Source organism: Eurosta solidaginis, chromosome 4, assembly GCF_040869045.1.
Source record: "Eurosta solidaginis isolate ZX-2024a chromosome 4, ASM4086904v1, whole genome shotgun sequence".
Classification (NCBI taxonomy): domain Eukaryota; kingdom Metazoa; phylum Arthropoda; class Insecta; order Diptera; family Tephritidae; genus Eurosta; species Eurosta solidaginis.
Window position 1 is genome coordinate 252179432 of NC_090322.1, and position 26179 is coordinate 252205610.

Sequence of the window (26179 nt, forward strand, 5' to 3'; positions counted from 1 at the left end):
AACAACGTGTTTTGACCTCAATCCGCTCCGAAACCGTGTGATTGATTCACAGTATTTTTTCGTAGAATAAATTTCTGCTACATTAGCGGTCTTCAGAAGCGCTTATAAATTACAGATTACGCTGGCCGGTCCGCAAATGGCTTGGGATCAAAATTAAATCCGTGCAAAATCCCTTTGTGCACAATTTTTTTTCCTGTGTCCAACAAAACATCTAGTCGAGTTGAAATTTTTGTTTTCCGCGTTCCGATTATTATTTCCAAGGTCAAAACGCATCGTTTGGCATCTCTCGCGAAATTTTTGAACTCGTAATAACAGTCGACGGCTGATCTAGATTTTGACCAGCAAAAGTTGCGGAAAGTAAGGCGTGCTGGGACGAATATGGGGTTCTGTTGAAGATCTTCAAACGTAAAATAAATATATCGAAGACGGGTTTATGGAAAATTATCTATGCGGACATAGAATTCTCCACCGACACGGCAAGGCTGAGAAAAGTCCTGTCTAAGGTAGATACAGTCCAGAGACTGATAAAAAGTGATGACGGGGAATGATCACGTAGTAGTGAAGAAGCTCTTGAGTTGCGGGTAGAGTTTTTTTACAACGTCTGCACTTCAAATACGGAGTACTTGCTTAGGTTTGGTGACAAATACCAAAATTGAATGGGCTATAAAAACTTTTGCTAAATTTAAATCGGCGGGTCCAGATAGGATGTTGCGTTCTATATTGCAAATGGCAGATATACGTAGCTATTGTAAACTGCCTTAGAATATGATTTGAGGGCTGCATAATACTGAACCAGGTCCCGTTCTCTTAGGGAACGGCTGCAGTTGTCTTCATACCAAAAGCGGGAAGAACCAGTCATCTGGGGTATAATTTATATGAAAGAAAATTATATATTTCAAAACTCAAACTCGACCCTTAACCGAAGACAAAAAACAGCCATTGAGTCGGTTGTCTCGGATGATATACATAAAATGGATTGACACAAGGATCGGTATTGTATTTAACATATATATAATTGATATATATTCGGCGTTACAACATAGTAAAATAAGGCTGTTAGCGGATGACGCAATACTCGAAGTAAGTGAAACGGATATCATGTTAGTTAGGAGCAAAATGCAGGAAGATTTGAACCATGACATATCTGATACTAGACCGCGAAAAGAGAATGGTAATGGCAGAAGTAGCAAAATGCAATGCATCCGGCCCTAAGGAAAATAAAATCGGTCGCCACCTCTTCCAAGTAATTTCGCTGGAATTCGGTACTTTCAGCCGACATTTGCTGTTGCTGATCGGAATCACTTGCATTCCGACAGCGTCATTAATAAACACAGTTGGGAGTGAGCTGCGTTGATCGGAGGCTCATACATTCCGGCAACATAAAATACCAATATAATTAAAAAATATATGTTCCAAATTTTGACGCCTTATGCTGGAAGCATTGGAGGATTGGAAACGCGTCTTTTCCAACCTCGCTCGAGACTCGTATGGCAAGACAGATACTGCACTTTTGACACTGCACTTCATCAAGAAGTGTCCTGAAATGCAAACCAGCATTACAAAGACCAGGACTAACTATGAGCTTTAACTGTTAAGGTAAGGACAGTGTAATAGTCTCTAATGTAGTTTTATTAGTCGTTGTTTTTTTTGCAAATTGAATTATACACTTGCATAGTCTGTACATAGTGAACCATACTAATCCACAATGGTTATAATACCGTTTACTGATGTATCACGTAATTTTCTTTCGTATAGTACTCGATCCGTGATGGTCTGGTGATGATGATTATGAATTAAAAATACAATATTATCTCAAGAAGCATATATATTTTTACGTATTTTATTTGATAAAATTCATTTAATTAGATTAATCTGCATAATCAGTTACAGCCCAAATACATATTCCAATTTCTATAAAATATAATTTTACAATAAACCTTGCATTTCATTCATAAATTGCATGTACGCATCGTCTTTTGTAGCCGCTTTGTTTGCTTCTGCAGTTAGATGACTGGGTTCTTGAAGTATCTTTGTTTTAGCACCTGGTTTTCGGGTTTCTTCACGTTTTATACGTAATGTAGATGGCACGAAGCGTGTAACATCTGCACTCAAATTTCTGAAAATATGATAATATGTAAACGTTAACATTTTATGATATTTTGCAGATTATTATTAATTTATTTTACATAGTAGTACAGAGTAAGATCACGAAGGGTATTTTGAGAAGATTTAGAAAATTTAGAAACAAGTTTTTTTCAATTACAAAAAAAGCTCTTCTAAGCGGCGTCGCCCCTTGGCAGCGATTTGACAAGTACTGCAAGTGTATTTCTGCCACGAAAACAGTTGATGATTTCAACAGCAACCTGCTCGTAGAGCCTAGTTTGAAATTAAGTATGGAATCTCTGAGACTTTTCCCCGCAAACGATCCCTTTACAAACACCAACTCCTAGCTGCTAGACGTTTTCTTTGTAAGCGACTCCCAGAAAGTTCTTCTTTACTAGTAGCTATCTACTACACCTTTTCCAGTTTAAGTTCAGAAAATCAAAATTCAAGTTCAATTCATGTTCAGAGTTTCCAATTCAAGTTCAGAAAATTACAAGTCAAGTTCAGAAATTCCATTTTAAATTCAGAAATTTACAATTCATATTCAGAAAGTTACAATTCAAGTTCAGAAATTGCAATTTAAGCTCAGAAAATTACAATTCAAGTTCAGAAAAATACATTTCAAGTTCCGAAAATTACGATTCAAGATCAGAAAATTTCAATTCAAGTTAAGAAAGTTTGTCAGGATTTTTTTCTTTCATGCAATTGCAATTAAAGCATGTAACATAGTAAATGTTAGCGCTAATAATCTTATTTAAGGATATGAAGGCCTTGTATCTGTTAAGAAAGCATTGGACTTCTTAACTCACTTAAATCAATTTTGCTCACATGAAGGAGATAGCGAAAAAAACCGTTTCCTCTCTTCTCTCTCCTCCTCTCACAAGAGGTCAGTTACAAGGACATCCAGCTATATTCTACATAAAGGTCACAAGCACATTGATCTGTATTGAGTATGACAGCAGTGATGACGAAATCAACGGAGCGTCCACAATCCCACAAGTAACGTATAAGTACTGTGTGTACAGATCAAGTCTTCCTCCACCTGCCTCTCGCAAATCTGTGGAGGTCTCCCCCTTCCACTGCTTCCAAACTGCGGTGTCGACTGTAGTACTTTTATGGCCGGAGCGTCCTCTTGCACTTGTTGCAAAGAGTTATCTTCCGTTTGATTTCTTAGCTCGGGATGTACACGCCTTGGAGAAAACTTGGGGTACAGTATATCCAAGCCACCATTGTCAACGAAGCATCAACACTTCCACAAGTAGCATGTATAGATAAGTATTGCATTACGCATTATGAATTGGAATAACTTTTGAAAAATAACATCTTACTTATAATTTTCTGAATTTGAATTCTAATTTTCTGAACTTGAAATGCAATTTTCTGAACTTGAATTGTAATTTTCTGAACTTGAATTGTAATTTTCTGAACTTGAAATGAAAATTTTGAACTTGAATTGTAATTTTCTGAATTTGAATTGGAATTTCTGAAATTGAATTGTAATTTTCTGAACGTGAATTGGAAAATCTGAACTTGAATTGTAAATTTCTGAACTTGAATTGTAAATTTCTGAATTTAAATTGGAAATTCTGAACTTGAATTGTAATTTTCTGAACTTGAATTGCAATTTTCTGAACTTGAGTTGTAAATTTCTGGACTTAAACTGGAAAAGGTGTAGAGGTTTACGCCGATCACTTTATCGGCGGCGGTGTCGTAGGCTCTATTATATACCGGCGGCGCATAGTGGTTTGGATTTGGCTTTCAGTGGACTTAGGGAAATGAAAAAAATATTAGATAACAGAAAAACTTGGATGGGGATCGATTTCAAGTCTCATTACATGACGTTTTTATATATGAGTATTTTTTCATAAGGTCTTAAACAAAAAAGTTATAGCAAATAAAAAAATTTTATCTTTGGGAAAAATCACATTTTACCGTTAACTCATTTTCCTCACATTTCCTCAAAAATTTGATTAATTTTTATACTCAGTTGAGCAGAGCTCACAGAGTATATTAAGTTTGATTGGATAACGGTTGGTTGTACAGGTATAAAGGAATCGAAATAGATATAGACTTCCATATATGAAAAATCATCAGGATCGAAAAAAAATTTGATTGAGCCATGTCCGTCCGTCCGTCCGTTAACACGATAACTTGAGTAAATTTTGAGGTATCTTGATGAAATTTGGTACGTAGGTTCCTGAGCACTCATCTCAGATCGCTACTTAAAATGAACGATATCGGACTATAACCACGCCCACTTTTTCGATATCGAAAATTTCGAAAAACCGAAAAAGTGCAATAATTCATTACCAAAGACAGATGAAGCGATGAAACTTGGTAGGTGGGTTGAACTTATGACGAAGAATAGAAAATTAGTAAAATTTTGGACAATGGGCGTGGCACCACCCACTTTAAAAAGAAGGTAATTTAAAATTTTGCAAGCTGTAATTTGGCAGTCGTTGAAGATATCATGATGAAATTTGGCAGGAACGTTACTCCTATTACTATATGTACGCTTAATAAAAATTAGCAAAATCAGAGAAGGACCACGCCCACTTTTAAAAATTTTTTTTTTGAAGTAAAATTTTAACAAAAAATTTAATATCTTTACAGTATATAAGTAAATTATGTCAACATTCAACTCTAGTAATGATATGGTGCAACAAAATACAAAAAATAAAGAGAATTTCAAAATGGGCGTGGCTCCGCCCTTTTTCATTTAGTTTGTCTAGGATACTTTTAATGCCATAAGTCGAACAAAAATTTCCCAATCCTTTTAAAATTTGGTGGAGGAATAGATTTTATGACGTTAACGGTTGAAGCCACGCCCAATTTTTATACACAGTCGTCCGTCTGTCCTTCCGCATGGCCGTTAACACGATAACTTGAGCAAAAATCGACATATCTTTACTGAACTTAGTTCACGTACTTATCTGAACTCACTTTATCTTGGTATAAAAAATGAACGAAATCCGACTATGACCACGCCCACTTTTTCGATATCGAAAATTACGAAAAATGAAAAAAATGCCATAATTCTATACCAAATACGAAAAAAGGGATGAAACATGGTAATTGGATTGGTTTATTGACGCGAAATATAACTTTAGAAAAAACTTTGTAAAATGGTTGTGACACCTACCATATTAAGTAGAAGAAAATGAAAAAGTTCTGCAGGGCGAAATAAAACACCCTTGAAATCTTAGCAGGTATTACATATATAAATAAATTAGCGGTATCCAACAGATGATGTTCTGGGTCACCCTGGTCCACATTTTGGTCGATATCTGGAAAACGACTTCACATATACAACTACCACCACTCCCTTTTAAAACTCTCATTAATACCTTTAATTTGATACCAATATCGTACAAACACATTCTAGGGACACCCCTGGTCCACCTTTATGGAGATATCTCGAAACGGCGTCCACCTATGGAACTAAGGATTACTCCCTTTTAAAATACTCATTAACACCTTTCATTTGATACCCATATCGTACAAACAAACTCTAGAGTCAACCCTGATCCACCATAAAGGCGATATCCCTAAATGGCGTCCACCTATAGAACTATGGCCCACTCCCTCATAAAATACTCTTTAATGCCTTTCATTTGATACACATGTCATACAAACACATTCCAGGGTTTCCCTCGGTTGATTTTCCTACATGGTTATTTTCCCTTATGTTGTCACCATAGCTCTCAACTGAGTATGTAATGTTCGGTTACACCCGAACTTAACCTTCCTTACTTGTTTTATATAGTTAGGGTTATCGGAGAGAGATGGGGACTCTCGCCAGGAATAGTACACTGGCTTTATGAGATGGTGGTCAAACCGATTCTGCTATATGGGGTGCTGGTCTTGTGGAAAGCACTGGACACGGCGAGCACCTCCATAATGTTAATGTCCGTGCAACGGACGGCGCTGATCGTTATCAGTGGCGCTCTCAGAACAACACCTACCTTGGCACTGAACGTCATGCTGAACATATACCCAGTAGATATTGCGGCAAAGGCGGCCGCGGCAAGGTCGTTGGTCAGGCTTCGTGATATGGCATATGGACTTTTTGACCGCGGACACTCTAGCCTTCTTACCAATTTCGACTTTATCCCGGACAGAACGGACTATTGTATGCCGATAACTGCTCCCTATACAACCTTCACCCAGTCATTCCAACGAGAGAGGAGTGGGGAAGATGAATTATCTGGGGAATGGGACCGGTTAACTTGGTCACGGTTGGGTCGAAGCTGGATGGAAAGGTTGGTGGGGGGGGGGGGGGGGGGTCTTTTGTCAAGAGCTAAATTTAAGCCGCAAGTTTAAGTTGGCTGATCACTGCAGTGTATTCCAAGCGGAAGTTGCTGCGAGATGGAATGATATCCAGTGCTACTATGGTTAGGAAATTTAACATCTACTCTGATAGCCAAGCGGCTATCAAGGCCTTGAGCTCAACTACAGTGCGATCGAGGGTGGTCTGGGAGTGCTTGACCTCGATTGCGATTGCATCGAATTATTTTACAATTAAGATTATCTGGGTCCCAAGCCATAGTGATATCACGGGTAACTGTCAAGCGGATCTCTTAGCCTGCATCGGTACAACTGAACCGGATGAAGATGGCTGTAGGGATTTCGGGATCGCGCTGGCCACCTGTGGATTGCTCCTCCATAGCTGGGCCTCGAGTCAGCTCAGCAAACGTTGGGCGGAAACCACGTCTTGCAGGGTAGCAAGATCTTTCTGGCCGAAAGTGGATGGCAGGTCTGCTGAAATAATTGGGTTCACTAACGCTCACCTATCAATGATCATTGGGGTTTTGACAGGGCACTGTCCCATGGGTATCCATGCGGTACGTCTCAATATACTGGAAACTTCATCCTGCTGCAGCTGTATGGAGGATGATGAGGAGGAATCACCATATCACTTTATGCTTGATTGCCCAGCTTTTGCCAGAACTAGGCGAAAGTACTTCGGTCGCGACTCACGAGATCGATATCATTCGGAGCTTTATCGTGGCTACCCAACGATTCTCTAAGTAGTAGTAGTAGTAGTAGAGTAGATCTAAGTCACCGTTATTTTTGGTGTATGTGGTATCACAACGGACCTTCGTGTTGTCCAAGTGAGCTATCCTTATCAGGGAAGCTACGACCTAACCTAACCTAACCTAGTATGAAAATGTAGAGCACCTGTATGGGTCCTACAGAAAATTATACAGAAGTCCTGAATTGGGGTATCTGAGGACGCGTAATTATTCCAGAATACAAACACGGGTGCTAAGTTTTTCTACCCGTTCAAAAGATCTCCGCGAAAAACCGTTTGAAACCGAGGTGGACTGCAATAACCCTTCCAAAAATGTGGGAAGAGAAATGAAAGACGCGTTTTGAACTGTTATCAACAGTCCAAAGGCGAAAAAGTATTCGAATTATTGGAAGCGAGGCAAAAACGCGTCTATTAATACCTGCGCCGACGGTTTTTGTCGTGTTTTAGCAGTCGTCCCCGGTAATAAAGTATCACAATTTGTTAATTAAAATTTTCCAGAACATATGGATTTTAAAGAGAGATGTAATTAAGTGCTCCTTTGAAAGTAAATAAGGATATTAATTTGTAATTTTACGATAAAAATTTTACGCAGTTTTCGTTAGCAGCTACTACACCTTTCTTGGACCTAAGAAGTACAACAGTGCTAAATATCATCCACAAAAAAACGAACAAGAACAAGCATTTTATCAGGTGAGCGTGGCTGTGTATGTGCGTGCTGCTACATATCCTACTTGTAGACCTGTACTATGCCCGGCTGAAGTTGTCATGCACTACTACTTTTCTTCGATTCATCTTTCTTATTCCTGTTCTTCCTTTATTCCTTTATATTCACTCTCTCATTCCTACTCTCACTCTCATTTAAACGCCCTCTTCCTCTTCCACCGCCTTTACCACCTAAGTTACCTCAAATATGGAATCTATATCCCAAATTATAATGGATATACATATATCCAGTTTAAAATTTTGTTCCTCTCGCTCTCTCATCCGCTTAACCACTCCCACACTCTGTCCTTTTCCACTCCAACTTCAACTACCACTCCCGTATTACTTTTTATAATTTAACTAATTATACCTTTCATGAAAATGAAATGGTATATTAATTTCGTCACGAAACCGAAAATTGTAAGTCCTTAAAGGAAAATAGATAGACCCACCATTAAGTATACCGAAATAATCAGGTTGAAGAGCTGAGTTGATTTAGCCATGTCCGTCTGTCCGTCTGTCTGTTTGTATGCAAACTAGTCCCTCAATTTTTGAGATATCTTGATAAAATTTGGTGAGCGGGTGTATTTGGGTGTCCGATTAGACATTTGTCGGAACCGACCGGATCGGACCACTATAGCATATATCCTCCATACAACCGATTTTTCAGAAAAAGAGGATTTTTGTAATATCTTACCCAATTTAACAGATTGAAGCTTCAAACTTCACCATATACTTTCGTATATTGCACATATTGTTGCCTGAAAAAATTGATGAGATCGGTCGTATATATAGTATATATCCCCCACAACCGATTGTTCAGATAAGGAACTTTTCGTAATTACTGCCCTATTTTAAGAGCTAGAGGCTTCAAATTTCAACGAATGCTTACGTATATAGCATACATTGTTGTCTGAAAAAATCATAAATATCGGTGGTATATATATTATACATATATATGGTGGTATATATAGTATATATATATAGTATATATATATATTTTCGCAAATTTTAGCCCCATTTTAACAGCTAGAAGCTTCAAATTTCACCGAATACTTACGTATATAGCATATATTGTTGTCTGAAAAAATCATAGAGATCGGTTATATATATAGTATATATCTCATACAACCGATTGTTCAGATAAGAAACTTTTCGCAATTTCTACCCCATTTTAACAGCTATAAGCTTCAAATTTCACCGATTGCTTACGTATTTAGCATATATTGTTGTCTGAAAAAATCATAGAGATCGGTTGTATATATAGTATATATCTCATACAACCGATTGTTCAGATAAGAAACTTTTCGCAATTTCTACCCCATTTTAACAGCTATAAGCTTCAAATTTCACCGATTGCTTACGTATATAGTATGTATTGTTGTGTCAAAAAATCATAGAGATCGGTGATATATATAATATATATATGATGGTATATATAGTATATATATATAGTATATATATTTTTTTTTGCGATTTCGGCCCCATTTTAACAGCTAGAAGCTTCAAATTTCACCAAATGCTTACGTGTATAGCATATATTGTTGTCTGAAAAAATCATAGAGATCGGTTGTATATATAGTATATATCTCATACAACCGATTGTTCAGATAAGAAACTTTTCGCAATTTCTACCCCATTTTAACAGCTATAAGCTTCAAATTTCACCAAATGCTTACGTGTATAGCATATATTGTTGTCTGAAAAAATCATAGAGATCGGTTGTATATATAGTATATATCTCATACAACCGATTGTTCAGATAAGAAACTTTTCGCAATTTCTACCCCATTTTAACAGCTATAAGCTTCAAATTTCACCGATTTCTTACGTATATAGCATATATTGTTGTCTGAAAAAATCATAGAGATCGGTTGTATATATAGTATATATCTCATACAACCGATTGTTCAGATAAGAAACTTTTCGCAATTTCTACCCCATTTTAGCAGCTATAAGCTTCAAATTTCACCGATTGCTTACGTATATAGCATATATTGTTGTCTGAAAAAATCATAGAGATCGGTTGTATATATAGTATATATCTCATACAACCGATTGTTCAGATAAGAAACTTTTCGCAATTTCTACCCCATTTTAACAGCTATAAGCTTCAAATTTCACCGATTGCTTACGTATTTAGCATATATTGTTGTCTGAAAAAATCATAGAGATCGGTTGTATATATAGTATATATCTCATACAACCGATTGTTCAGATAAGAAACTTTTCGCAATTTCTACCCCATTTTAACAGCTATAAGCTTCAAATTTCACCGATTGCTTACGTATATAGTATGTATTGTTGTGTCAAAAAATCATAGAGATCGGTGATATATATAATATATATATGATGGTATATATAGTATATATATATAGTATATATATTTTTTTTTGCGATTTCGGCCCCATTTTAACAGCTAGAAGCTTCAAATTTCACCAAATGCTTACGTGTATAGCATATATTGTTGTCTGAAAAAATCATAGAGATCGGTTGTATATATAGTATATATCTCATACAACCGATTGTTCAGATAAGAAACTTTTCGCAATTTCTACCCCATTTTAACAGCTATAAGCTTCAAATTTCACCGATTGCTTACGTATATAGCATATATTGTTGTCTGAAAAAATCATAGCTGCCACCGTGGTGTGATGGTAGCGTGCTCCGCCTATCACACCGTATGCCCTGGGTTCAACTCCCGGGCAAAGCAACATCAAAATTTTAGAAATAAGGTTTTTCAATTAGAAGACAATTTTTCTAAGCGGGGTCGCCCCTCGGCAGTGTTTGGCAAGCGCTCCGGATGTATTTCTGCCATGAAAAGCTCTCAGTGAAAACTCATCTGCCTTGCAGATGCCGTTCGGAGTCGGCATAAAGCATGTAGGTCCCGTCCGGCCAATTTGTAGGGAAAATCAAGAGGAGCACGACGCAAATTGGAAGAGAAGCTCGGCCTTAGATCTCTTCGGAGGTTATCGCGCCTTACATTTATTTTTTTTTTAAAAATCATAGAGATCGGTTGTATATATAGTATATATCTCATACAACCGATTATTCAGATAAGAAACTTTGCACAATTTCTGCCCAGTTTTAACAGCTAGAAGCTTCAAATTTCACAAAATGCTTACGTATATAGCATATATTGTTGTCTGAAAAAATCTTAGAGATCGGTGGTATATATATTATATACTTCATATAAACTGTCATTTTTGCCCCTTTTTTACGGATAGAAGCTTCAAAATTCATCAAATTTCATCAAATAGTTACGTTTACGTCATATATTGTTGAAATACGCGATTCGTAGTCATAGTTTTTACACGCAGTCCACAAAAAACCTGAAACTTTGCATCCTCACACAAAGAACCTACCTATTTTTTATTTTATATTTATCTTAAAAATCGTTTAGGTATGTAGATCTGTTCACTATATATTTCTTATCTTATACATCCGATTATTCGGAGATTACGAACGGGATAAGATTATTGTTCAGCCCCATTCATGAAGGTATGAAGTCTTCGGCACAGCCGAAGACAGTCCCGTCCTTACTTGTTTTATATTGTAATACGCATTCGTAATAGTTTTTAACAAATCTTGATTGAAAATGGTAAGCTAATTTGTACGGCTCTGAACTTAATTGAGCATAAAGCAAAACCGTAACCGAGAGCCCCGAAATTATCCGCCAGATCATCAGGACTACAAATTGACCTCGAAATTACCCCGAAAGTACCATGAAATATAATCCAAATGATCACGAAATAGTTCGAAAGTTATCCCAAATAGTCTCGAAGACCATCCTGACATAGACCCGAAACAGTTTCTACAGCCATCCCGATATGACCCGGATTGTTTTTAAAATCATCCCGAAATGACCGCGGAAGGCAACGCCTACCCTACCTCTTCCGCTACAAATAACATATCGTACGTAGTTTTTATTTTACTAATTGCTGCGCTCTAAAACACGACGAAGCTCATTGCATGGCCAGAGCAGTGCTATCACTCTATCTATATTCAGAGCTCTGTAGTAGCAAATACAAACATTGGTTTAAAACAGGGTTTGAATTGCTTACTGAAAAATAGTAAAATTTACAAATTTTTCGCCTTACCAGCAATGAGTTTTTGTCGGTTTGGAATTTTTATATACAGCTTACATTTGTATTTGAAAAATATTTCAGTAACAGAAAAAAGCAAAGTAAACTAATTTTTTTTTTCATTTTACTTAAGATATTACTTGAATGGATGCGATCTGTCGTCGTCAGCAGAAAAAAAAACTTGAATATTTTATTGTGCTTTGAAGCTATAAGTATTTCATGGTCAACTATTTTTAAGTAAACATTTTTCAGTTTTTTAACAGCCGAAATTCTGGTTTCGAATTACTTGCTAAAAATAAGTAAAAGTAAATTTTTTTTTACTATTTCAGCAGAACTATTTGATTTGCAAAGGGACATACATACAAACAATTGTACGATGTATTGATCGTAATAGCCTTCATCTACGAGTAGGTATTTCTTGTTTCTATGTTGTTTTAACCCCCAACACACATATATACGCATGCTTCTACTGAAAAAAAAGACAAATACGTACGTGCAAAATCTGCACCTCCACCGGTAGCTTGGTATATGTACTGGAGTCAATCGGAAGTTTTTCCGGGACCAAAGCATGGCATTTCAATGTAGCATAGCTCAATTTCTCTCGGATCGTTCAAAATTTGTCACACAATGAGTAGCTCCTTGTGGGGAGACTGTCCTACGTTCGGTCCTAGAGACTGCCCCATTTACCGAGATACATTAAAGATATACAGTTACAACGTAAATTAATTGTCTTTTAAAAACTATGCAAACCAATTTCAAACAAGTTATCGAAAACCTCCAGCTGTTTTTAGTGAGTTTTGCAAATAAAGTGCTTCTGTCAGTATGGTGAGAAATTGTTTCTAATAATTAATTTGTTAGATCGTGTAATTATATATACTTTTCATTTTAAGTTAGATTAAACTGGCCGGTCCCAGCACCACACATACATATACTAAATGTGTGTAAAGTGTTACAAGCAGTTTGGATGACGACCAAATTAAAAGACTCTAGAAACAAAAGCATTCTATGACCTATACTACTTGCTGCTTCACGATCTAAAAGCTGAAGTCGTAGTCTAACGAGCGCTGGACACGAGCACACTGGCGACGTCGAATTTAAAAACATATGACCCCAGAAAGCAGTATTCAGTCAGAGTACGTATTATGAGCGTACATTCCAATATTTAGTGATAAGAGTACCTTTGTTGTCTAAGGTCCTGAGACCGGGACACGATCTTCTAAACAGCCCGTGCCCGGCTGAACGCCTTTCCCGTGCAACTCTTATCCCTCAGAGCTCGTGATATTCTATTAATCGAATATTCGAATGCTTTAATGCTCTATTTTCAGAACTCGATTATTTAAAATCGAGCAATCGTACTTCGTCGATTATTCTAACAATTGCTCGTTGTCGATTATTCGAATGTTGAAATATATATAGTGTAAACCACAATATACACTTGTACATACATACATATATCAACTTTTAAATAACTTTGTTTGTAATTCATGTGAAATATCTATTTATACTTTTCTATGATATTCATTTTTGATATATAAAAAAAATATCATTCATTGAAAATAATTGTATCAATTGTAATCAACTTTTAATATTAAAAATAAAATATTGAATAACCAAGCAAAAAAGCTTTAAAACAGAACGAGCAAATAGAGTTTTGAAAACTATGTTAAGTAAACTTAGTCATCCACTTAACCATGCAGATTGGTCCAACAAACTTCTCCAAGTGGAATATGCTATTAATTATTCTGTTCACAGTACTACGGTAATTCTCCTAGTAAACTTCTATTCGGCGTAGAACAAAGGGGTGAAATAGTGGATGAGTTCACAGAGCTTTATATCAATGGTATTTCATTTCCCAAGTGGATTTATAACAAGAAATAGGAAAAACTTCAAATTTTAAAAAATGGGCGTGGCACCGCCCCTTTTATGACTAAGCAATTTTCTATGTTTCGGGAGCCATAACTCGAAGAAAAATTAACGGATCGTAATAAAATTGGGTACACAAATTTTTCCTATAGCAGGAAATATTTCTAGAACAAATGGACGGGATCGGTTAAAGACCGCGGCAACTTAGATATAAAACAAGTTTAAAAGGGTCGTAGACTAGAATAATAAGCTATAACTTAGCAAAAAATAGTTTTGAATCAATGATATTTCACTTATCGAGTTTTATTGTAAGAGAAAATGGGGAGACATTTTTTTTAAACGGGCGGTGCCACGTGTTATGTAGAAAAGTAATTTATCTGAAATGAAATGTACAATTAAAGTTCACGCTGAGTATATAATGTTCGGTTACACCCGAACTTAGACACCTGTACTTGCTTAAATTAGGTTTTACGAAAAAATGTTATATAACAATAAATAATGGAAAAAGATCACAGAATACGAAAATGTACATTTAAAGTCTTAAGTCCCAACTTTTCAATTTCGGTCCACTGTGCGACGGCGGCGTGAGCGGCGCGCCGGCGGACGCCGGTGTTCTTACTTTAAAAAGCTTGATTTTTCTATTTAAAAAAATAATATTTAGGAAAGATTTTGTTTGTACGTATTTAAGGAAATCAGCGTGTTGGACTTTTCGGAAAGATCCGGGGTTTTTGCCTCAAGATCTCGCAGACCGTTCAAAAATTTTCAGAAGTAGCTCCTTGCTGAGGGATTGTCCCTCGTTCGCTTACTCCAGAGAGGTTTCGAACCTAACCCCGATCTTTGGAATTGGTACTGCTGCGTCTGCTGAAAAGAAATAGGAGGGATACATAAAATAGTCACACTTTTGTCTGTATATCGCGTGCAAAGCGAAGTTACACCTAGGGATAACTCCTGATAATCGTAGCGAACACAATTTCTTGAAATCATTTGTGGCTCCTTGGCGGTCACGCACAAAGGCGACTTACGGTTGTTATTAATGGTCTATTAATACTCATGACTCTCGTGGCACAGGGCGCCTCCAGTTTTTTCGGCTGTTTTTTAAGAGCTACAATTCCCGATGTGCGAACAGTAGCAATCCCGACCACCAGTCGCTACCACGCCTCCTGACCCTCACACCATATGCCAGCACAGAAGCTATAGGATTGCGACTTGGAACTCATACCTTCGTCTACGTCACTTTCCTAGAAGCTATAGGTGTAGCTCCGAAGACTTTCCTGTTGTCGCGCTATGCTGCCGAGCGACACCAGAGAAACACCTTGAAACGTTAGGGAGTGGTTATTCGGCCAAGTATGCCGCCCTCGAAATCATAAGCAGTCTAAGTGGATATCTTTCCGTAACTCATGAGTGAAAATCGCATAATCCTCCGCGCATCTACATAATTAAAATTTTACAAGGACCCTGGATAAAATTTTTAAAATGTAGACCAAAGTTTGCAGACGTCTGTGTTCACGACATTGATTTCAATAGTCTTCGTTAAATCAAATTGATATTTTAGAATGAAAGCCGACCGATTTTAAGTTGAAATGTGTTAACTGCTGTTTTCTGGCCTTATGATATAAGGGCTCATTATGGATGACCGCGTAGCTTCAGTTTTCAGATTAGTTCGACTTTCCACTACGTTAGGGTAGCAGCACACACGGTCATTAGTTCGACTGTCTTGGGAAAGCTTTTGCTTCACCACTTTGAGCGTTCTTGCGAAGGACAAAGCCTCACCTGATAAATATATGTGCCTACATATTCACATTTGTAAAAGGGCCGTAACGTGTAGGTGATATTTAAACTTGGTTGATAGGCTTTAATCAATGTGATTCACGCCAAGGGACTAGTTTTGGATAGGGCCGCCAACTTTAGGAAATCTCAAACCGGGAGACTTGGTGTTTAAGGATTAAGTGTGAAAATCAAAACATTTCAGACGCTATTGTATAGTTTCGCAAATAAACAACAGATGTTTGAATGTAAGCCCAAGTGATTTTTCAAACCCTTCTCATACGTACATATATCCTCAACTTAAGTATGAGGTAAGAATCATTTCAACGGAGTGTTTATGCCTCTAGAACCTACTAAAGGATTTTGTATCACTGATTTCGCTTATTCTTTCATCCAATCGCAATATAATTTTTTTTTATTCATTTTTTGAAAAAATATGCAAAGAGAGCATATAAATTTATTATATAACATTTCTTTTAATGTTTTGTTTTAATAACTTGGTGAATTGGGTGATGCGAAGTCTGTGTTAAGCTGTCTTTTTAAATAACTTTTGAACAGTTAGAAAGAGCTAAATTTCGCAATTAGTGTCTTGTAACTGGCAGTGATGCGCATCCGTTGATACCACTTTTGACCACATCCGAAATGAACAATAAATGGCCTAAACAGTCTTAAACGAGTAGAAAATATGAAACCCCATTTAATTTGTTACGTCCCTCTCACAAATTGTCATCCTCCCAGCAGCTCCTTGCAGCGGGACTGCGCCATACTTTCTTGCTCCGGGAAGGTATCGAGCCCAATCCGAATCCTTCTCCTGATCCCGGTCCTGAGAAATGGTTTTGCTGCGCTTGCCGGAAAGAATCTTTTTAGGACGGTCATACTCTTGTCAGTGGTCACGTGCAAGGGATGGTTGCATTGGACAGCCTGTTCTGGGCTAGATTCGAAAACCCCCCGTCCTCGTAACTTTTATAAATCTTTTGTGGCTCCTTGCTGTTCACGCCCAAGGGCGTCCCGTAGTCTACGCCTCAGCGCCCCTCACTACCTTCCAGCAGCTCTGCTGCTCAGCAAGCCCCAACAAGTACTTGCTGCTGCTCGCGCCCACGTCGCCACCAGCTCACACGGCCGCTCCCACTCATAACTACAATCTCCGTAGTAGAGTCGGTAGCAATGTCGAGCATCAGCACCCGCCCGGTCTTCTTCCCCATCTTTTCCGGCAGCAATCGTGTAGGTCAGGGAACAGCCTCTTAGTCCCTCCACCCATTGCACCGTTTGCCAGCACAGAATATATATGTTTGCGACATCCGCCCACTGCAGCTCCTGCCTTGGACGGTGCCACTTTCCTAGATGTTCTGGTGTCCGCGACGGCAACCCCCGAAGGGCTTCATTGCGCCATGTTGCCAGGCCGCAAACTCAACTACACCGGGTACCCCAATGCTTACCTAGGGACGTCCAGTCCCAGGGCCACACCTGCAATTGCGTCCTGGCCTCCCACAACTCAGGCGTAGTCATCCGTCACTTACTCCTAGAGTGACGACGTCTCTTCCGCTGCACTTCAGAATTCTGCACTTAAACTGTACTGGATTAACTGGGAAGATCACGGAGATAGTCGATTTCATGAAGCGGCATAACATCCGCATCGCTGCGATTCAAGAGACTAAACTCACAGCAAGATCTGCTCTGCAGACCTGTTCTGGGTATAATGTCCAAAGAAAAGATCGCGAGAGCGGAAATGGAGGCGGTCTCGCGTTTATCATACTCCACTCAGTGCAATATCATATATTTGATCCCTACATCGGCCGCAGGGACAGTGTCTTAGAACGCCACGGCTTATCTGTCCAATCATCAACATCTACATCCCCTTGCCACCTGTTGCCGCAGTGGATACCGCCCTAATATCAGAGCCCTACTCACTGCCGATAATCGCATTATCCAGAAACCTGGGCATCCCAACAGACATCTGATTGATGAGCCAACACCGCCCAGGGGCTTAAGGAGTCATCTCCGCAAGCATTATGAGGAAATACGGCATCTGAGAACACAGCCGTATGAAGCCAAAAAATACAAGCAGGTCCTCATTGAACTTCACAAACAGGCGTCGGACCTCTGTGCCAGGAATTGCCCGGCGAATCCTGCACTCAAAGAAAAATACTCAAAACTTGCAGATGAGGAACGCACACTCCCTAAGGAAACGCGAGTCACTCTAGCTCAACTTCGATCTGGATACTGTAACAGGTTAAACTCTTACCTATACCATACAACACATATATCCTGCTTGTAACGTGTCCTCACAGAAAGTATAAATGCAGCGAAAGCTGAGTAACCAGTAATCAGTTTGATTTAAACTCGCAAGTAGTTGTGAAGTATAAGTGTTATTGTGAAGTACCTTAAAGTAGTCTAATAAATACTATTTTGCATTTTTGAATACTGGAGTTATTTATTCGACAATTTAGCGATTCGAACGTTTGCAGAAGGTTGGAAATAAGCGGAATTTCCCTAAAATCGTTACAATATGTTACATAAAAAACACGTCAAACTGTGAAAAACGGGGAAAAAAGTGTAAATTTTAGATAACTTTTAGAAAATGTCCCAATTTTTTTGTATAAAGTATATACGAATATATATCAGCTTGAAGCTCTAATCTTCTTCTTTCCAAAACCGTAAGCAAATCGGTTAAAACATGACGACGTTGTGTAGTGTGTTTTTGTCGTTCTTTTGGCCAATTCCCTGCCGTGGCCACCAAGTTTTATTAAAACGGATTCCTGCGCGAATATAGTTGACATTTTCAGAATTTTATGGATGCTAATTTCATTACACTGGCCTAAAATATTTATAAAGATTTATTTGTTCTTTCCGCAAGGATTGTTTACGTTTTCGCTTCACCTTCCTCTACTCCGGCAGCTTGCTTTGGCATAGAACTGGACCCAACGAACAGACACAAATTATAGCTGTCTATTATAATGGAATCAATAGCCGCGGCATTATTTGTGGAGTTGGAAAGCAACGCATAAGAAAATGGCCAGGCGAGAATGGAAAGGCAAATATTGCGAGATTTGTGTAATTGTAAGAAATTGAACTTAAAAGTGGTAAAGTTTAATGACTTATTTTCTTACTTAGGTTCAAAAAAAACTTTCGACTTAATACGGATGCTTTCAAGCTGCTTTGAGATTTTTTGCAGAAGACAGTTACCAGCATGGAATAGGGCGGATTATAATGTAGGAATGGGAGAGTCAACAGTGTCAAAGTCACTGTCTACGTTTCTGGATGTAATACAACCAAAATTATGCCCTCAGTAGATAACATTTGAACAAAGTGAATAGGAGAAAATACAAGCGAAGCAAGAATTTTATGCGAAGGCTGGCTGCCCAGGAGTGATCATATCCCGCTTTGTTGCCATTAAATTAGCCAACGTCTCATACTGTATTTGTGTTGGAAACATATAAAAAACAATCACCATTAAGCCTTTTACGTTTCTCAACAAGTTTTACTTACATTTTTGTTAAAATTCTGTTATAAATTAATAAAAAAATAAAAGGAAAATATTTTTCCGCCAACAAATTTGCAACTTAGACAAACGGAACTACGATCGAAATGCAGAATACACAAAATTGAACGATTCGAAGTTGGACCGAAAGAGATTGGAACACAGAATACCAAAGTTGCCAAATCGAAAAAATTCCAATCCAAGTCGAAATGCAGAATAGGGGTGAATGATTGATTCGTTTATGTAGATACAAGTGATTGTCTGCTTTATTGTTGTTGTGGCTTCATTTACTTAGCATCAGACTAGTGATGTGAGTATCACTTAGTGTCACTAATATTCGTCACACTATTCTAACTTCATATGATATTATTCCCTCAAGGGAAGTCAGTAACTAGTGATACAAAATTCTGGTTCAGAACTAGACCTAGAGTGCCAAATACATAGGTATTAGTTCGTTAATAGCTAGATTTTCAGTTATAAAATCGACAAAAAAACTGCTACCAGCTTTAACGAACTGCGGCTACATATGGGTATGCCTCTTTCTCAACACTATTCCACCAGTACGTAACTATCGAAAAAGTACCAAAAAGAAATTTGTATATAGTTAGGAACTAGTTAAAAGTTAAAGCAGCGTGGACAATTTACACCGCCTAGGACATCGCCATGTTAAATTCGCCAGTTGAAAACATGTAAAAGGGATAGATGGCGAACCATTAGTGCTTCAGAATGCAGTAGAAATGCACTTATTTTGAACTAGAGATTCTGTGACTTTTTGTTTCAATTCGGTATATTATTTTTCTTGGTAATGATACATTTTTTGAGTGGAAGTGGGGGGAACCGTAAAGTAACTATGCCTATCATTTACTTGTTAAACATTTTATTAAATTCAAATGGTATTTCAGGACCTCAGTAATCTCTGTTGCTAATATACATATGTATGTATGTAAATTTGAACACAAAATTAAAACAAACCACGCGGAGCCCTCTAATTAAGCATTTCAAAAGTTTTCAAATTCAATTTTCAATGAAACATTCGCCGAAATCTCTACATTCACTTTTAGTATGATTATTGAAACCTAAATTCCGACGATATATATATATATAGAATATGTTCCCACAAAACTTTAGGCTAGGTAGGTAGGTTGAACTGGCCGGTCCATGAAGACCTCACATAGACTGATTGAGTCCGTAGTGTTACCAGAAGTTTGTTTTAACGACCAAACTGAAAAACCCTATCAAAAACCAGGACCTATGTTATAAAATAACTCCGTCCTCTTGGCAAATACTAGAAGCTTCCTAGGACTTAAGCCACTTGCTGCTTCTAGATCTGACAGCTGTATCACTCCTAATAGCTGGAGTCTTAGCCTGGCAAGTGCAGGGCACGAGCACAGAACGTGCTCGATCGTTTCCTCCTTCAACCCGCACTTCCTACACCTGCTATCACTGACCAAGCCTAATTTAAAGGCATGCGACGCCAGAAGGCAGTGTCCAGTCAGAATACCCGTCATGAGTCTACAGTCCTCTCTTTTTAATGATAGAAGCAACTGTGTTAGTCTAAGGTTGTAAGACCTACACATAATCTTCGACACTTTACAGCCCCGCGCTTGAACCCACGCCTTTTCTGCTTGGTCGATCATGTGCACCTCTCGCATTCGCTTAATCTCGCCCAATCTAATTGGGACGTCTACGGAGCAAGCTTCAAGGGATGCGCCCTTTTTAGCTAATTCGTCCGCTTTTTCATTCCCATCTATTCCCATATGCCCTGGGACCCAATATAGATGTATGCTTCTCCCTGTCCCGATTCTCTCCAGAGACTGCTTACACTCTAACACGCATTTAGATGCTGTGCTATGCGAGATTATTGCCTTAATTGCTGCTTGACTGTCAATATAAAAGTTAACACGGTTGCAGCTTAAGCTATTCTCTTCCAGGGTTTCTACTGCTTTGGTTACGGCTAATATTTCCGCTTGGAAAACGCTACAGTAATCCGGCAGCCTGTAGGATCTGCTTAATTCCGGATCAGCGCAGTATACCGCAGACCCTACTCCTTCCACTATTTTGGAACCATCGGTGTACACATGTATCGCCTCGTCCGCCATTTGCGCACCCTTGCGCCAACCGTCCACCTCTATTGTGGCCTTAAGATCTCCCTCAAAGTGCAGGTAGGGAATCATGTAGTCTGTTCGTCTTGTGACTGAGGACGCTATACTACTATGGCCATATGGTCGGCGCTCAAGCTGCCCCGAAGCATCGAGCCTGGTTGCGGTCGTTAACGCTTTGTTCTTTGCTACCAGGTCTACAGGTGGAATGTGCAGAATGGCATACAGTGCAGCCGTCGGGGTTGTTTTCAGGGCTCCCGTAATGCAAAGCATCGATAGTCTGCATACCCCCTCTAATTTTTTGAGGTATGTTGTTTTTTGTGTGGCTTTCCACCAAACAAGAACTCCATAGTATAGAATAGGGCTTACAATCGCTGTAAAAATCCAATGAGAAAGAGAGGGCGATAGGCCCCACGTACACCCCAGCATTCTTTTACATGCATAGAGTGCCGTTGAGGCCTTCTTGACCCTCTCCTCCAAGTTGAGCTTCCATGACAGCTTACTGTCTAGGATGATTCCTAGATATTTTGTGCAAGGTTTCTCCTGTAAGGTCACCGCTCCTAACTTAGGCCTGGTCCAATTTGGGACCTTGTACCTCTTTGTAAACAAGACCATATCCGTCTTCTCCGCATTGGCTTTCAGCCCGACATTAGATGCCCAGGTATGAATATCCCGAAGCGCCCGATCCATCAAAGAACTAATCGTTGGAAGGCATTTTCCACTTATGACAATTGCAACGTCATCTGCGTAAGCCGTAAGTTTTACGGGTCCCTCATCGAATTGCCTGAGCAGTTGGTTGATGACCAGTGTCCACAGCAGAGGTGATAGCACCCCTCCCTGCGGCGTGCCCCTGTCCACTGATTTCGTGGCCTCGTACAATACCCATTGTGATGTAATCTTTCTGCAATTTAACATGCAGCCGATCCATCTGATTAAGGCAGGATGTACTTTAATGTAATTAAGACCATCCATAATCGCCCATTTTGCAACATTATTGAAAGCCCCGGCAATGTCCAAGAAGACTCCTAGAGCATACTCCTTATATTCCAGGGATTTCTCTATGCTTATTACCACCCTATGCAATGCGGTGTCTACCGACTTGCCTTTGGTGTACGCATGCTGTGTTGTGGAGAGCAGCTTTTCATCCACGTTGGACTTTATGTACACATCTATCAGCCTCTCAAAGGTTTTGAGCAGAAATGATGTTAAGCTAATGGGTCTATAGTCTTTGGGATACACGTGACCGATCTTCCCCGCCTTTGGTAGAAAAGCTACACGAGCAGTTCTCCAAGAGTGCGGTACATGATTCAGTCTTATGCACCCATCGAATATTATTTTAAGCCATTCCACGACCGCCCTACTTGAGACTTGTAGCATGGCCGGGAATATACCATCTGGGCCCGGCGATTTAAACTTAGAAAACGTCTTCACTGCCCACTCGATCTTGGTATCGGTCACCAAGCCCGGCACCACTAGCTCCGTGATCGAAGTGTGAGTGATGTCTGCTGGTTCTTCTAAACCGTCTCCCGATGGGAAATGTGTATCGAGAAGCACCTCAAGGGATTCCTCACTATCACGTGACCATTCCCCGTTCTCTTTCTTTATTAGTCCCTGGACTATGTTTCCCTTTGCTAGGACTTTTTTCAACCGTGCTGTTTCACTGGAGCACTCTATGTCCGTACAGAAACTTTTCCATGAGTTTCTCTTCGCCCTGGTAATTTCACGCTTGTAGATCCTCAGTAGATCCCTGTACTCGTCCCGACACGCTTCGCTTTCCGCGGTCTTTGCGAGTTTAAACATTTCTTTTACCTGTCTTCTTAGAAGACTCAGCTCATTGCTCCACCATGGCGGCTTTGCTTTTCCTCTGAATCTTCTTAGAGGGCAAGCTTTGTCATACGCAGTCATAAGCGTCCTTGTTAGGCATTCATTCGACTCCTCCAGTTCCTCTACATTAGCAACCTCTTTGGGTTGTCCCAGTTTCGTTTCTACATGTTTCTGGAATTTAGTCCAATTCGTTGCCCTAGGGTTTCTAAAGGTTCCTCCCTTCTCTACCCTCTTTAGTGGAATGATGAAGCTTATATACGCATGGTCGGAGAAGGATGGTCTATCGAGAACCATCCAATCATACCTTGATATATCACGCTCGGAGCTCAATGTAATATCCAGAACATTGCTGGATGTTGGACCAATGTATGTAGGAACATTTCCCCTGTTGGCTATCTGCAAATTGGTTTGCAGGATGTAACAAAATAGAGATTCGCCTCTCTCGTTCGTATCTGCTCCTCCCCACGCATTGTGGTGCGCATTTGCATCTGCGCCTATGACCAACCGCCCTTTGCGCCCTTCCTCCTGTACTAGCCTTTTGCACTCCATCGGTGGAACCTCCGCAGCATGGGCCATGTAGCAGGACGCCAGGATAAATGCCTGCTTATTCTTTTGCTCAACGGCCACCGCTACGAGATCCTCGGTGGTGTAATTAGGCAGCATATATGAATGCAGCTGTTTCCTTACCATTACTACAGCTCGCACCCGTCCTTCCGTTTGTGCGTAGTAAACGCCAAACCCGCGCGCGCTAAGTCCAGAAACCTTTCCTCCCGATGAGAGCCACGGCTCCTGGATCAGCGCCACGTCAAACGAACCCTCCTCAAGGGTTAGGAGGAGTTCGCTCGACGCCACTTTACTGTGTTGGAGGTTTATCTGTAGGACTCGCAGCACCATTGGGCTGTTTGTCCCCCTCCAGCACCTTCGTCTTGACGTCGTCGTCCTCCTCTTGCCCTTTTGGTTTAGAGTATTCGAGGCCCCCTTCAGCCCCTCGTGAATGTTGTGCCGTGTGTTCCTCTGTGCGAGTCACAGCACCATTTAGCGGTTGGTCCTCTTCTAGCACGTTCGTGGTGACGTCGGGGACCTCCACCTGTCTTTTTTCCCTTAGGCTTCTGAGGTCCTTTTCGACTTCGCCCACTTCCAGCGTGTTAGGATTTTTATCCTCGGGACTTCTTTTCCTGAGTCGCATGTAAATTTTGCCAGTGCCAAAGGACATTTTGCCAAGCTGCGTGTACAAAATATCCTCCGCCTGCTTGTTTATTTGGAAGATGTAGAACTGACCATCCTCGGTAGGCCGAGATACAGTAAGTACCTTCCAATCCTGTGTCGGTATGTTCGGATTCTGATTCTGAAGAAGTCGCAGTGTATCCTCCGACTTCATCACGCATGGTATCCATACCTTAACTTTTGGTACCGTGGGGATTTGCGCTTTATCCACCACCTCAAACCGCGCATTCGTGCCTTGCCTTTGGAGGTTTGGAACGACTTCCTCCAGCCACCGCAAGCTCGCGATGTTGTCGCACGCTATCATCTTCATACCATTATACCATCCCCCCGAATCAAAGGTTGGAAGGGGCTTACTTGGTTGTTCCCGCATCATCTTAAGCATTAAGCTAATAAGCTCCCTTTCCACAGATCTTCACCTTTCAGTAGTCATTTGTCCGAACGGACTGCTACGATCAACCAGCGCCACAGTCAGTGACTGCTTTGCCACATCACTCATCTTCTCGGGAAAAGCAGGAGTCTTAGTGTTATCTCCCTTTGGAACCTCCGAGAACACCGGAGTCTTGGCGTTAACTCCCTTTAGCGCCTCCGAGAAAGCCGGAGTCTTAGCGTTATCTCCCTTTGGCTTATCTCCTACTTCCGTAGTTGGAACTTCTCTCTGACTGGCAGCTTTCGAGGTAGTTGCTACCTCGCTATTGGAACCCATCTGTCTTACAGCTTTGGGCCTACTTGTCTTGTCTATGCGACTGCCCTGCCTCGCGGCTCTAGGACTGGGTCCTTTCTGCCTCTTGAAAGCAGGCTTGTCGCCTTCTGCCGAACGTTGCCTCTTCATTCTGCCATTCGACGCTTCTTCCTCCTCGTACCGGTTGCAGAACCCAGGGTTTCTCGCAGCAAACCTTTTGAACTGCCTTCGACCTACTTCTACCGCTTCATGGGCCCATTCCAAGCGCTCGATCTCCACTTCTGTTGGGTCGACCACTGCTCCCAAGCGTTGTACAATTCTTAGTGCTGCACGGTACTGCGAGAGAGCTCTTTTACTTCCTCTGCTCCGTACCCTTCTCCACTCTTCTACTCCGTTTTCATGTGTGTGCTTCTCCAACACGGAGTTCATTGAATCAGCACTACTCTCGCTCCCCGAGTCCGACGCATCGCTTAATTCGTATTTGTCGTCCTTGGATTGCGACTCAGTCCTCCTCTTTACATCCTCCTTATTACATTCAGGTAATGAGTTGTTCATCTTGGTCGTACGACCACCTGCCCGACAAGGCGGGCTCAGCGGTCCAGTATTATATACGGGGAAAGAACCGTCCGCCACAGCAGCGCCCCTTACTGCGGTAAGGCCATAACTACTTCCCGAGATGGCCCGGTATCGGGAAGGCTCCGTTCGAATACAGCCGAATTTATCCCCTGGCTGCAAATCGTCCAATAGGCACGGTCCGCATAACACCCTGGATTAGGGGGTTGGCAGTTCTTGGTCACCGACATCCCGCCGCCCTCCTATGAGGCGAAACGGCGTAGATGTCAGTCCTAAACAGCTCCGCCTCATAGTCGGGCGCTATGGAGTTCGGCTAAGCCCTCACACCAACGACAAGGTGCCTACCCTAGTGAGGGAACTTTAGGCTAGAGGTCAATATAATTTTTCGCTACTTTCAGAATTAAATTTATTGGCTCTTGTAAGTATGTTGGTGATATAACTATTGACGTAATACTTTAAGCAAAAATATTTTGTAACTTTGTATTTTGTATTTGTGTTTTATTAAATTTTTTCATAACACAACAATTTGACAAAATTATTTTATAGTGCTAGTCAGAACAGTGACAGAACAAAGGCGAAAATTCAAAAAATGTTTCAATAACTTAGATAAACAATAGATAATTTGTAAAATAAGATTTAATGGTTACAATAAATTTTAAAGAGCTTAACCTAGGGACACAGAACAGAAATAAGAATAAAGGGGACATTTCAAGGGTAGGTAGTACAGTAATAATATTAGGTTCTATACTT

At 40.1% G+C, this 26179-nt stretch overlaps 1 protein-coding gene across 2 annotated transcripts in view; it reads right to left on the minus strand.

Annotated features, from left to right (window-relative positions):
• Window positions 1-1813: 1813 nt before the first annotated feature.
• The window catches only part of LOC137251321 (WW domain-binding protein 11), a 103403-nt gene continuing 79037 nt past the window's right edge, over window positions 1814-26179 (minus strand). For both annotated transcript variants that reach the window (XM_067785684.1, XM_067785686.1), the window contains one exon: window positions 1814-2116. In XM_067785684.1, coding sequence (XP_067641785.1) covers window positions 1927-2116 — 190 coding nt within the window. In that variant the 3' untranslated portion in view covers window positions 1814-1926. The remainder of the gene's footprint in view (window positions 2117-26179) is intronic.